At 35.0% G+C, this 15,651-nt stretch overlaps 2 protein-coding genes across 2 annotated transcripts; one reads left to right on the plus strand and one right to left on the minus strand.

Moving 5' to 3' along the window:
* The first annotated feature begins 6,942 nt into the window (after positions 1–6,942).
* LOC141612188 (protein NUCLEAR FUSION DEFECTIVE 6, mitochondrial) lies at positions 6,943–9,617 on the plus strand. The gene is made up of 3 exons (XM_074430907.1): positions 6,943–7,146; positions 7,322–7,443; positions 9,374–9,617. The coding sequence occupies exons 1-3, from the start codon at positions 7,022–7,024 to the stop codon at positions 9,391–9,393; spliced, it is 267 nt and encodes an 88-aa protein (XP_074287008.1). The 5' UTR covers positions 6,943–7,021; the 3' UTR covers positions 9,394–9,617.
* A 588-nt stretch (positions 9,618–10,205) lies between these two features.
* LOC141612187 (uncharacterized) lies at positions 10,206–14,161 on the minus strand. Its single transcript, XM_074430906.1, has 3 exons — positions 13,471–14,161; positions 11,581–11,661; positions 10,206–11,050 (listed from the first exon to the last, which is right to left on the minus strand). The coding sequence occupies exons 1-3, from the start codon at positions 13,859–13,861 to the stop codon at positions 10,632–10,634; spliced, it is 891 nt and encodes a 296-aa protein (XP_074287007.1). The 5' UTR covers positions 13,862–14,161; the 3' UTR covers positions 10,206–10,631.
* Between the last annotated feature and the right edge of the window lie 1,490 nt (positions 14,162–15,651).

Genomic DNA, 15,651 nt, shown 5'->3' on the forward strand with positions numbered 1-15,651 from the left:
ATCCCGATCACGTCAACAAGCAAAACCTGTACTCAACCTGCTCCCCATATGATCAGAAATATCATATGGATCGACACAGGCCACCCCGGAAATAGGTCACATTTACACAGACACACAAACGTCAGTTTCAATAATAAAGTGTGATATAACTCAAAGTATGTGAGTATGCAACATGACTATAATATGAATAACATGCTAACAAACAACCACCACCACGGTACCGTGACACGCTCAAACATACCGACAACCACACTGGTACGCGACACGCCCAGACATACCAACTACCACAAACAGGTACCGGGACACGCCCAGACGTATTGAGTCCGGAAGCCAACTGGATTCCCTGCCAGACGTCGTGTCTCAACCACACGAGTCCCTCCGTAACTCAAGCCATTAATGTGCACATCCCTCTTGGAGTGGGAAGCTCCAAGAGGAGACTCAAGAGGAAGACGGTCTCCCAACTGCCTTCCGTCTCTATACAACAAGTAACCAATCAAACCTCCATGTCCTCCGACATACAAGAAAACACAATAAATGTAATATACCATATAACATGCCAATTACCGACTCATTCAATGCAATTGATAACAAATGACTCATTTAGCAAATAAACACAATATTGAAACTGAGTAGGATAAACCTACATTTTAGCAAATCTCCGTAAGCAACCCGAATAAAATAATCTTCCATAAAAACCGTCACCTAAATATAATAATTAAATAAAATAAAATACTAATTAATCTAATATAATTAAATACGAATTATATATAATACATAATTAATTAATTAAGTCGTCTTAAAAATTACCCAAAACCCGACTCGTACTCTCCGCCCCTAGACGACATCAAGAACCCCTTCCGCTGCCACCGTGGACCACCACCACCAGCCAACAACCCACACCCACCACAACACACAACCCGCACCATACGCACACAACTCCCTCCTTCACCGCCCATTCGTCACCATTGCAACCACCACCACCACCACGGTGGTCACGACATCACAGCCACCCCAAGACGCCACCAGTCCCGACCCCACACCCGACAAAACCGCCATAACCAGTCGCAACAACCACGATAACACGACACATTAAACCAACTCGCACCCCCACCTTTTTAACACCAAAACCGCCGCCTACAGCCACCTAACCCACCACCCAAGACGACCACTATGACCTCCTTTTTCCCCTCGACACAACCTTCCAAAGGTCAGCCCAGGTCAATCATGTTTTGGTGGTCAAAAACTCGTCTTAAGACGGTCACACAACAACAACTAAAACCCATATGAAGCACTCGGTCAAACCGAGTATGGGTGGTCAACGATGGTCAATAAACGGTCAAGGGCGGTCAGAGATGGGTCAAGGTCGAGGCGGATTTATTAAAATAATATATAAGCTAGTGTGAGACGGTTTTACCTTACGATCTCGAGGTGGGGTAACGGAATCTCCAAATCTCCTCTTTCTCTCTTCTCCCTTATCTTTTAAGTGGATTTTGGTGGATTATGTTAGGATAAGGGTTGGTAAGGGTGGATAAGGGTATATAAGGTGAGTGTAGTATGGTAAGTGGAGTGTATAAATACATGTATTATGTATTATGTATTATTATCATTATTATTTATATTATTTTGTCTCATACATAATTCGTATAAAATACGAAGTATACACTTTTCCCTCAAACTCGCTCTTTTATAAACTATTATTGATGTTTACCATTTATTTCTAATAAATCTTGTTTTTGAAGGTTTTATTGGGTGAATCAGTATAACTTTGTTTAGAAAGTGTTAGCAACCACTACAAGGTATATTTACTTTATAAGTAGGCGCATATTGGTATATATATGCAAATGTCGAATTTTTGAAACTCGTGTTTGTTATTGTTGTCACTCCTTTGGTGACAGCGTGTTTTTTATCCATATCTTAGATTACAAGTTTTTTTTGTTCGATTTCCGAAGGTATATGTTATCATGTTGGTTTCTACTACTAGTAAGTGTAAGACTAAGCTACATAGTGATGTGGTATCCGAATGTATGTGTTATCATGCTAATTTAGTATCTTTGGTAGAAAAAGCTGTGAATCTTGGTGTTATTGAGTTGAATTATTGTTAATTGCTTATCATTATCATTATATATATTAATCCTCTAATATTCTTACTGACATGGCATAATATGAGAACCCTTAAAATGACATGTCAGGCTGTCAGCTATGTACATATCATAGTATATTGCGTAATAAAAATCAAACACAGTAAATATCTACATGATTGATAAACTAATATCATTGACTATGTTTATCCATATTATTATGTAGAAAATTTCCTTCCATTTCCATCATTTTTGCTTTAAATGCTTCCGTTATTTGTGGATAGTATCATTTACATATTTGCCATGTATTGTGTGCTCCAACATAAACAAGGAAACAAAATATAAAATATGAAATATATAATAATAAAAAATAGTCATAATAATAGATCAAAGGGTAAACGGAATATCTATATTATTTCTGTAAATATGAAATATTTATATTATTCATGTATTATCTCTACCATTTATAAAATAAAAATGTACAATTTTACATTCGTTTTCCTATTCCTATATTATCATCTCTAATATTATGGTGAAAAAATTTACTAGAAAAACATATAATATAAATACATGCCAATACACAATACATTTCTACACACTACCAAGCAAATCATACGTAACTAATATTTAAGCAGAAGAATGGCTCAAAAAAATACCCTCACCTGATCCATAGCTTTAAAAATCACCTTTATGACATCCACCATAGCCGATAGACCTGTCAAACGGGCTGGGTCATACGGGCCAGGTCAAATACGTCTCGGATCTAGGGTTGGATTAGGTTCAGAATAAAGGTAAAAAAAAATTAATAACGTCTTTTATTTTACCATTTTTTAGCCGAAAAACGTACTTTTTAAAATTAAACATATTTAATATTAATAATATACTCCTAATTATATTAATTACACGTCGTAACTATATTAAATGATTATAAAAATAAAATTATTTTATTATTAAATGATGGAGTATAAAAGTTATATAAAACTAATTTTAAAATTTGTTTTTTATTTAAAATATTAAAAAGATTTTTTTTATTTCAAATAAAATATAAAAATGTCAATATTTTAATAATATTATTGATTTATCTTTGACCCATTGGACGGGTCTGGTCCGATTTTGACCCTGAAATAACGGCTTATTTCGGGTCGCGGGCCAAAATTTACGGGTCCTTGACGGGCTTGACCATTAGATACGGGGTCGGGTCGGGTTTACGGGTCAGGTCAAGCTTTAACAGGTTTAAATGGACATAATAATGCGATGAGCAGTCTCAAATAAGCTCATACCATTCATGACAATTATTATATTTAAAATAAATAAATTGTGCGGTTGTAAATAATATTGAATACGGAGTTTTTTCATAAAGTTATAACTATCCATCTGATTTAAATAACAAGTACTACATTACATATATCCAACAACTTTAATTCGCAACTCTTACATCTCCAATGATTGTTTATATAAATGATAATTACATACTAATTTTTGAAATTTATACAAACATGTTTTATATAAACAAATTAAATTATAATTCAATGAATTTCACGGGCCTACTTTTAGAATTTTAGATGCATATGGACATATGGTATTAAGATTGTACACGTAACCATTCTAACTTGTTCCATTTTATATTTATAAGAATTATTTTAGCGATTATAATTCTCTTTTTAGTGGTAATATATATTAGCTGATTCTATTCATCTGACTATAAAACAACCCGTGAAATTCACGGGTTCAAAACTAGTTGATTTATATTCATCTTAGTCGCATAATAATACCTTTATTTTGTAGGAGATTAATATAGTTAAAGGATCGAATTAAAGAGAGTACTTATACAAATTCACCAAAAAATCTACTGGAGTTATTAATTACTTATATTTTATTTACTATTTTGTTATCGTTTTGTCGTAAATATGTGGTTTGCCTAATAATGTATATATTTCTCATTCAGTAGTAGAGATGCATCAATTATTGTTAATTTGTTATCTTTTAATCATTCTTAAGTATTGCACTTCCTAAGATAGAATTTTGAGTTGTAAAATCTTAAGTATAGTGCATTTGAGTATCTTAAGTATATTGCATTTGAGTAAATGTGTATATATCTTATTAATACTCTATTATTTCTATTGTCATTTCTATAGTATTTTGTCAAGGAAACTGGTAATACCTATTCGAGGCAACAAATACGCAAATGGGCTGATGTTCGGCGCAAAGGTCGACAAGATGTAAGACTTTTAATAATGTGAGGGAGTAAGTATTTATATGATAATGAAATACAAAACTAGATAGGTATGTAATAATGTACCATTTTAATCTAAGATGTTATGTGAAAACATGTGTATAGAGACCTGTGTATGGAGAATTGATATTTATTTAAAAATTAGATTAGTGTTTTGATGCAGGAATGAATACAGATGCTGAAATGCTACTGAACGAAAAAGTAGCATTTTAGTAGCTGGAACACGCTGATCAAAATATTTTTTAAAAAAAAATATGAAACCGTTGTTAAAAGTGTGACAAAAGACAATGGTTCTTGTGCAACCGTTGTCTTTTGTCACAGTTTTTACAACAGTTCTTGTGCAACCGTTGTCTTTTGTCACAGTTTTTACAACGGTTCTTGCATAACCGTTGTCTTTTTTCACACTTTTAACAACGGTTATGGAAGAACCGTTGTCTTTAGTCATAGTTTTTACAACGGTTCTTGCATAACCGTTGTCTTTTGTCGCACTTATAACAACGGTTTCGTATTTTTCAAAACCGTTGTCAACTTATTAACAGCGGTAGGTTTTATAATGGTTCCGTATTTTTGTTTTACAATTATATTGGACCGTATTTAACCGTTGTTAGAGCAGTTAATTGGCGTAGAGTACTAGAGGTGAATATATCACATTAGTAATTTGCTTAATCTTTTTTATTTATTGGTTGGATTTTATCTATTACTTCTATAGTTGTATCATATAGCAAAGATTGAGAAGATTATGGTTTTTTTAGCAGATAAGGCGGTGAAAAAAATAAAATTGATTTGGGAGGAAAAACTAAAGGCTACCAAAAAAACCTCGAAAATTCAAGATAAATCTTTTCGACATATAAAACCATAAGTCGTCAACACTTTCATTCGATCCAACCCTATTGGAACAGTAAAGTTAAAATTTAGATATAGTATAACCAGTTAACCACTAATCATGATCATGTATTCATCATTTTTTCAAGTAATTTCTATTTCTTTCATATTCTATATATCTATATAATATAAAAATATGTATGTGTAATTGTGTGAGACTACAAATATAATGTAGAAATAAAAATTCTTTAGATCAGTAAAAATAAGAGCCTTATTCTAAACTTACGAATTCTTAGATAGAATTGATGTACTACGTCGGCAATAATTATAATTGACACGATCCGAAAATACGACACGAACCCGGCACGAAATTAGCGGGTTAGGGTTGAGAGGTTGTGACCCATTTAAATAATTGGGTTGACATGAACACGACATGAAACTTAAATGGGTCGGGTTAAGGTTGAGCTCTTTTGACACGAACCCGACACAAATAACCCATTTATTTAAAAGTGTCATAATATACCTTGTTTCAATCAATAATCCAACCAAACAACCTAAAAATAACCACTGTCATTCATCATTTTTTGGATAATAAGACTATAAAACTTTGCTTGTTTATTAGTTTATTGCGTTAAACAGGTTAAATGGATTAAAAATGACCTGTTACAAGATAAACGAGTTAAACAAGTTGGGTTGAGTTATAGAAAAATTAAATGGGTTGGTTAGGGTTGAGACAAATGACTCGTTTATGTAATTGGGTCGGGTTAGGGTTGGGGTAGTGATGACCCGTTTAAAGTTGACACGGACACGAACACGACAAGACCTGATCTGGCAAACAGGTCTAATTCCAACCAATGATAAAGTAACACTCCTTACTAATAATAAAATAAAAACACGAGAAATAAAAACGAGTACTTTCATTAACTAACCACAAATTATTGTGTAAAACTTAAATTTAGGTAAGACTGACCCAATAATATTAGGCCCATCAAGATTACTTAGTAAAAATATAAAATAATATTTTTATTTTAATAACTTAATATTATACGGGGTAAGTTGATAATATACATATTTAAATATGTTAGTTTTTAAAATACGTTTTTAAGTTATTAAAATAAAACAAAAAGCTTGATATACTAATGACTTGTGCCTGGGCTTTCTTCTATTGAACCAGTCCTATTTTATAGAACGATCCTATAGGAGAGTTGCTATTAACTAACATATAGCCGTGTACGATGATATGATGCATTGAGGCCTTGAGGGTAGACATAGCAAAATCAACCCGGCCCGAAAAGGCTGACCCAAGATCCGAAATTGACCAGAACAGTCGCACCCGAATGACACCCGAAACCCGAATTAACCATACCCGACCCGAAAATGACTCGAGCTTTCGTAGACCCGTATTAACCCAACTCGAAATGACCCGACCCGTACCCAACCCGAAAATGACTCGGCAAAACATAACCTTAATTGGCCCCAAAAGACTTGAAATGGCTTTTTCCTTCTTAATCATTGACCCGAAAATGACCCGATCCGCTTGACCCGAAAATGACCCGATCCGCTTGACCCGAAACAACCCGACCAACAGACCCGTAAACCCAAAATAACCCGACCCGACCCAAATTAACCCGAATATTTTAGAAACCCGAAATAACCCGACCCGAAATGGTCCGACTCGTTGACCGGTCTACTTGAGGGTACCGTATAATTTTTTCCTATAAGCTTTAACCATAAACCAGCCCAATAAGTAGCCTGACCCAGAGTCCAGACTAACATAACTATCCGAACCCAGATGGCCCATGCTCATCATCAATATTCAGTACCAAAGATTACAAGTTGAATTATAGGGCAAACAACTAAGGATTGAGTAAACAAAGAGTGCAGAAAGATGATGAACACCTCAAGTTTAATCTGCAGAAGATTATCAAATATTGGATGCAAACTTAAATCTGCATCCTCTCTTCCCAACTTACTCAAATCTCCTGCCTCTGCTTCTCCTATGCGCATTTCAAGGTTTTTTCCCTAATTATTTTCTGTTGTTTTTTATCCATTATTGATTTGTTTAGTGTTTTTACATGAATTTATGATATGGGTTTTGCATTTTATGATGATTAGGTGTTATTAAATATGATTTGCGTTAATAAATGATGATTAATGAAAGTGAATTTTGTGGGTTTTGATTTGTTAGGAGGTTACCTGTGGAAACAAGCTGCATAATGACAATGTTGCCCCTGCACAGTGCAATTGCATCTGCTAGATTACAGTCTGTGCTTTCTGTCGATTCGCAATCTTGGTGTTTAGTTCCTTTAGGTTTGCTCTCTCTTCTTTTAATTTGTGATTTTAATGTGTGTTGCATTGTTGATTTTAAGTTGTGTTTAAATACTAAAGGTTTCATCGATCTTCCTCTTTATGGCTTATGTTTTTTATTCTATCGGCAAACCCCAGTTTTGGTATATGTAGTTGACTATAAAGTTGAATTCTTGGTTGTAATTATAGTTCGCACAGTAGAATTCGGTTGATAGCATAGGACTAAGGAGTTGCGCAATCTATCATTTTTACGGCATAATGAAATTCGAAGGTTGTAACATTTCAAGAAAAAGAAATTATCTTTCTCTAAGATGAAAATTTTATGTGACTAGGGCATGTGGTAATGGGATAGGAGGAACTATTGACTATTAAAAATGAAGTAAGATCGTCTTTAATTTGTTCAAGAACTGGAAGCTCCGCAGCTGGGGGGAAGACTGAGGGAGGGCTTGGGATGGGTTATAGGGTGATGTTTTTTTGGCTAATTGTCAGCCGCTGGATTGAACTGTACACTCCAGTTCCTTGAACAAACTGGAGAGGATCCTAGTTCAGCAAAAACAAATGCATACACCTGAGGATGTGTTATATTTTGGTTTTCATCATCTAGTTTAGTATGGGTTCGAGCCGTGTAAGACTACAAAGAAAGCAAACCTCTCTCTCCTAAGCTTAACAATGTTGTATATGGAGTTTGGTGACATGTTTGTAGGACAGTTGATATGCTGTATTTGTTTGGCACTTGCTACTTCTGGTGTTGTGTCAAAGTTAATACTCTGTATGTCCGTGTTGTGTCAAAGTTAATACTCTGTATGTCCTTGGAAGTTCGATTATTGGTTTCACTATCTAGTTAACTCTTATTTTGAATTGGGTTGTCGAGGTTTCTGCCCATTATTCTCCTTAAACGAGAACATTGTTCCTACTTTGACCTATGCAATATGTCACCTATATGCTTGTATATGCGAGCAATCATTGTCGAAGAGGAGCACTCTTAAGTCTTAATATAGCGTAAATAACTGTTTCAAAGGCATATCCACCTTTTTTTTTCATTTTAAAAGGCAAATTAGAATCTAATAGATAAGAGTAAACTGCAGAACCATCTTGATGATCAGTTACTCTTTGTAATTTTTGATGGAAAACATTCGCCGTTGTTCTTCTTTACTTTTGGAAGCACTTTGTTCGTATGAGGATAGCTGTATAGGTAAGTAAGAGCCCACCAAAGTAACTACTCCCTCCGTCCTCGTCAATTGTTGTCCTTTGGTTTTGGCACAAAGACTAAGGAAAGAGGAGAGAGCCAATTATTAAATGACAAGTGGATCAAATTGAATGTGAACGATCAAATTGCTCATCAAATGTGTTACTAAAATAGAAAGGACATCAAATGACTAAGACATCCCAAAATGGAATAGGACAACAAATGACCGGAACAGAGGGAGTACATAACAATGTGAAACGGTTATAATTATTAGGTGCACAGTGCACCTAGTACCACACATATCATACACCCTTGTATCCAAAACCACCCTAGTAACAAGGACCATTTAGTGTTAATTCACTCAAAGGCTAAGTTATTGGGATTCAGGTACGGCGGCCTATGGGTGTTGGACACAAGCACATATCCAAGTGTCATATCTGTGAGGACTCGAATAGTCAAATTTTTCTGACAAGGATTATGTCGCAAACTGAGGACACTGTAATGTTACGTCACGTCTTCAAGACATACATTATGCTATATGCTTCATATACCATTCGCGTCCTTTACTTTTGTCATGGAAGCCTTTCTTTATTCATCTAACTTTCTGTTATCCTGATGATTACCAATTTTTGGCTTAGACATTTGGGGCACTGGACTGGATTTTTTTTTTTTGTTTATTTAAAAAAAAAACGAAATTGATATTTTATAGACCGCTGAAATTATTTTGTGGTTTTGGTGTTGTTGCAGGAATGTCAATGCCTTTATGACAACATCTCCATCCAAAATTCAACCAGTAATCAGGAGCTTGTTTTTGTTTAAAAAACAATCAACATTGTTCTATTTCGGTGGTTTGAATCCACATTGTATGTCTTTTTTCTGGATCATAGTATAGAGAAGATGTCGCTTGATATTGGGGACCCTTGACTTTGATCTGTCGAGTGTCGACTCTTTAGAGGGGAAATGACCAGTAATTTTGTTTTTTTCTGGATCATAGTATTGAGTTGTTTCACTCTGCATAATCGTTAATTAACCGTGATGCATTGCGCTTTTGAGTCGTCAATGGAAACATGCTACATTGAATAAGAAGTTACTGGCTTGTGCCTTGCTGCAATGTTCGCCTAGGAGGCGGCGACACAAAAGACGCCCTTGAGCAGTAAAGCTTGTTGTCCATAAACTTGTTTAATCTTGGCAAAATCGTCAAATAATTTATCTGTCTCCCTTAGATTGATGCTTCATAGGTGGCCAGTATGATGCAATGTAGGTCTGGCTTGAAGAAAAACGTCGAGATGTGCCATCCCTCTTCCCTCCCTCTCTCATTTTCACTCCCTCGAGTCCCCTCTCCTACCCTCCTTTCCCCGCATTCTTATATATCCAAACAATAGTAACTCTATACACATTATACTACTAACAAAGCTATGATTGCATAAAAGTATAACTAAATTTGTTTAGAGCCAAATTGAAGCGCCTACCCTGTTTCTTTTATATAAAAGGAGTCACAAGGCTCAACCTATCCAGGTTTCTTTTATATCAAAAATCAAGTCATAAGCATCACCACTCAAAGATTTTAGCCATCAAGATGATGGGAAATTTGCACTTAGCCGCTTCCTTTTGCACTACGATTTTAAAGATGAGATTAACAAGTGTTTCTATTTTCTAACCAGACAAAAGTTTGCGTTTACAAGATTGACATTTGCTACATTTTCACAACTCAAAAGGCAGGAAAAGCGTAATCCAGATGCAAAATGCTTAGCCTGTAGGTCCTTTAAATTAAAGGCTTCTCTTCACCAATTCTATACTTCAGAGTTCAAAAGCACTATCTAGCTCTACTATAGACTTCTAGTGACACAAAATCCAACACCAATGGGTTATTACCAGCTCCGACCCAACTTGTTAGCAGCATTCATTTCTATATGATCCATGTATATTAGGAGTGTAGTAAGAACTCGGAAATACTTGTTTCTAGATCTTGAAGGAAACTATAGTCAGATGTTCGAAATTCTAACGGTCAAAGTCTTTGCCGGCTTTGACTGAAACTGGTACGAGGTATTTCTTCATATTCATCACGCTCATCATCTTCTTCATCGGACGATAAAAGGGACGAACCCATCCATGTCTTGAACCCTTCATTGACACGTCTCTCAACATCGGGTGTGAATTCAGTGGGGTTTGCTTCCAACATCTCCAGACCAAGATTTCTTCCAGAGAAATTCCCTTCATCGAGAATGCTAGCAGCTCTCCTTCTCAAAAATATTGCAGTGGCCCCATATAAAATGACTAGGCCCCATGAAGCAACCTCATAGCACCAAAACAAAGGCAAGGAGCAATTGCTACCAAGTGTGAGAAGACTCGAACCTAGGAAAAGTGCAAGAAGACCAAAGATGATAGCAAAGACCATGTTAAGGATGGAAAGACAGCGCACCCCGCCTGTGAATCAGAAATTAAATGTTACTGTATTTATTATAGCTCGAGTCCTCGAGAGCTAAATCTCCTATAAACTATTGCTCATGACATGGAAACTTACAATAATTCAAACAAGATATATTCATGACAATTGACAATGGAGGGTAATATGACACGGATATGCATTAAATCTGAAACTTCCTTTGTTACAAAATATTATATCCTTCACAATAATCCATATTGCTCATGACATGGAAACTTTGCTTTAATAGCCAAACAAAAGATAAGATCTTCAAGTATTAAATTAGCTCAATTTCCTAATAGCTTACTGCACATAACATCAGAGTATGAAGGTGACCCATTTACCCATCTTTCTTCCGTGTTGTTTAGAAGGAACAATATCAATGTGAACTAATATAACCAGTTGTATATCAAGTCTAGAAATCCCTTTTACCACCTTAATATGTTATTAACTGCGAATGTCCAAGTATGTGACATGCATCATCAAGTGCAAGTGCAAGTAGGTCAACTGAAACCATGTGAATTTAACATACCCCTCTTTGAAGCACAGAAGTTGTTCTCAACAACCTTCAAGCATCCATGTCTCTGTGGTGCAGAATAAGCAACCATAATTCCTACAGCAAGAAAATTTAGAAATGTCAGAAGTGAAATTTACAACAATATGAACCAACACGCAAAACAGCAAAAAAAGTTTCATTGTTGTAGTTCTTGTTGTTGCAGACATAGAGAAATACACAATAGTGACTACGAAGTAGCATCCATGAATTGCAGAACAACAGTATCTATAAATCGGGACAAACAGGAGGGAACAGTACATATCAGCTACAATATCCCTATGAAATAGTGCAACAACAAAAACATCTATTTTTACATTTCATGCCTATTTTGTGTTCATGGAACATTAGGTCTACCAGTCCTTGTTAACCTTGTTCTACCTTATTGTGACCCGGCGAACTCTTTGCCGTAACATAAGCATTTGGAAAACGGTTCGCTCATAGATATTTTGGTTCGAACGCATTTGTCACAACGCAGTTAATAGTAATAACACTCACACCTCAATTTGTCACAACGCAGTTAATAGTAATAACACAAGACAACTAGAAGTTCAAGGTAGAACTACCAGTTCACTGTACAGATTTCTGATCAACAAAAACCTTAATTGCTCAAATTTAGCAGCAATATCCAATTATCGCTGTAAAAAGCAATTACTTCCAAAGATTAACGAACTCAAATGTGCCAAACATTAACCTAATTCCTAATAATATGCCCAAGGGAAACCCAGCATGGTGTTAATTAGTAGGCATACCAATGTCAGAGACTCAGAGTTCTAATAAGTAATAACAGCCTTCTAAAAGGATATGGAACAGAAGAACAGTCAAGTAGAAATCTGGTGACAATACTTCAACCTTTAATTCTAAGTAAATAACACAAAGGTCGAAACAGAAGTGACAAACCGATAGAATAAACAGGGGTAAAACGCCGTGATTCTATGTAATCCTTCCCCTGCCTTAGATAATTCAAAGTTTGTCAACTCCTATCCAAAGGTTAAAACTCATAGTCACATATGAAATTATTAAACCTATAATACTTCATGGACAAGGATCAGCATCCATGTCAAGACCTTCTCTGAATACTAAACAGCTACCAACATATTCGTCAACCGTCTACTCAAAAGTTTGTGTCTCAACTACTGATCACAGAATAGCACCATGCACGTGTTAAATACCACACATGATCCTTAGTTGATCATCTCCATCCAAAGCTCGAGCAAATGAGACTTCATAATACAATGCAAACCACGACCCTAACTGGTTCCCCTCATAAACTCAACCATTCAAGCTGAACGAATGATTCTCTAAATACTAGTCCGTAACACCTAGCACTATCACTTCTCTCACAAAATATAACATCTCATGCAAAATCGTAATTATTAATATCAAAAAGAGAAACTCCAGTGGTCTTATTTTGTTTAGCTTAGCAATTCCCAAATAAACTCATACATTTCCGCCACAATGTGAATTGAATTTATGAATTAAACTCCTATTGTCACATCTTATCGGTGGAAGGTGACTGATAATTGTAAACTCCTAATATCGTAAGATTAACAATACACCTAATTACACAAACTAACTAGCTAAATCGGAATAAGATATTCCTAAATCGGAATATATAGAACATTCTTATGCTACAATGAATCAAACAACAATGCACCATGATATCTCCAGCATTATCAATTTATCAGCACCGTTGCATCAAATTCAACGGCAACGCATTGAAATCAACCCACAATAACATTTAGTGTATACTAATCACAAATTCAGCTGAAAAAACGCAGACTAAATCTTCGAAAAACACAAGAAACTGAACAAGAAAATAAAAAACAAGATCAAAGAAAGGCAAAAATAAGAACAAATCTGACTAACCTGCAACAAGATAAACCGACGAAGCGAAAAACAAGATCAAAGAAGGCATAAACAACACCATATAATAGTAATCAACAGTTTCCTGATCAGTGAGATAGAAAGCGCCAGGAATCGGATCAAAATCGCCGGAATTCGAACTCGAACTAGCATTAACAATCGGCAACGGCTGAAGGCGATGATCATAGCAAAAAGGACGATTACCAGAATCACCAGGAAACATAATCTTCAGACTAATTAAAGTCGAAATTAGGATCGAAAGAGATAGAATACACACAAATGCGACGCAAATTGGACGTTTAAGCTTCAACCATGCCTTATCTTCATCTCGCAAGTTTTGATACTCGTGTTTCGGCATGAACGCTTGTCGAAGTGCATCGCCGATCACTTCCATGGCGGAAGAAGTAGGTTTTTGCCAGTGAAATGGGGGGAAATTGATTGATGAAGTCTTCAAAAATTGGAAACCCTAACAATGGCGGAAAAAGAGGAGGGAGAATTGTTGTGTATGAATCGGAAATGTAATGTTTGTGACTGTGTGAGTCGTCTGGTGAGGTTTTGCGTCGGGAATGTTTGTGTTTGTTTCGTTGGTGGTGTTGATTAATCGAGTAATCATGTTTTGAAAATGATCGAGTGCCTTGATTAGTTAGTTGGAGTTTCGTGGTGGGAGGAATTGTTTTACAAGTTTTGGAAATCTACTTGAAACACTTGCGCATTATTTCTCAGTGTTATTTAAGAGGAACTATTTTTATTATCCGTGAAATTTACGGGTTTGTTTATGGTGCATATCTTGTGCATATCTTGTTTTGCAAAGTAATGTAATTTGTTCCGAGCTATGATGTGAAACTATAATCGATATTCATAATTATGAGATACAAGTAATAACCATCACGGTCTTAGGAAGTGATAATTTATGTGTTATTAACTCAATATGTAATACTTGGCAAATTCATCGGGAAATTTCTAGTATTATTAAAGATGTGAAATTAGACGTTCATTTTTTCGATGAAGTGATAATTAAATACTACTTTCGTGAAACCAACAAGATTGCTGACTTTATGGCTTCTATTGGACATTCATGTCCAACTTTTTCGAGGTGGTTTGAAAGCCGGTGACTTCAATTTACCTCTCTCATTCGAAAGGATGAAATAGGTTGATCCTATGACCTATCTTAGATGATCAATCTAGTTTTTTTACCTTAGCAAAAAAATAAATAAAGTAATAACCATCACGGGGCATGACGATGGATAGCAAATTAGAAAGGCTTAAAAGTCGAACATATAAGTGTAAATAGTACTCCCTCCTATTCTTCATTTTCTTCATTTTTTCCTAAAATGGATTATTCAGTTTTTCTTCCCCTTTTTTTTTTTAGAAACTTTTAATCTTATTTTATTCATTCCTCTCTCCTATCACCAAACCCACCCAACTCATAATTCCTTATTTAATTCCTAACTAGATTTTGTGCCCGTGCGTTGCACGGGTTTCTAATTTGTTTTTCCTCTAATTTTTTGGTCCTTTTCATTTTGTTTTAAATGATACCTAAAAGTTGTGTTTCAATTACTTAAATAAGGTACTTTGTACCGTTTATTTTAGTCCTAACTTTAATTATATTTTTAATCAAATAACTAAGCCACATTTTAGTCCTAATTATAATTAAATTTTAAATTAAATAATTGTGTCAAATGGATTAACGCCAACATAATTTATAAAAAAAAATAAAAAAAAAATAAAATGTTAGTTTTCGTTTTCGCGCCAAATATTTAAGGGTAGCTATGTAATTTTGTACATATTCAATCAAAATCAAACTCTTTAACTAAATCAATTTTCTAAATAATATTTTACACCAAAACAATTTATCTTCATCATTAATCACGTTTTTTCATCACTAAATCGTATCATTCATCAACCTCGTTTTTCATTCGTTGAATTCTTCATCAATAATCCAACGAAAGCGAAAATTTAATACAATCCGCTAGTGAAGAAGACACTAAAAGAAATCGATCGAGTTAGATCAATTGTCGACGTACTTGACAGGTCTGTTACGCACACGGCCACAATAAGTCTTCTTTTATACGTATTAATTTGTGCGCATCATATTTATGATCAAATTGAAAGATCAGAGGGTGTTCTTTGTTTTGATAAGTAGCTTCAAATCTGCTAAAACTATGGCATTATTAACGCACCAAA

This window comes from Silene latifolia, chromosome 11 (assembly GCF_048544455.1).
Source record: "Silene latifolia isolate original U9 population chromosome 11, ASM4854445v1, whole genome shotgun sequence".
NCBI lineage: Eukaryota > Viridiplantae > Streptophyta > Magnoliopsida > Caryophyllales > Caryophyllaceae > Silene > Silene latifolia.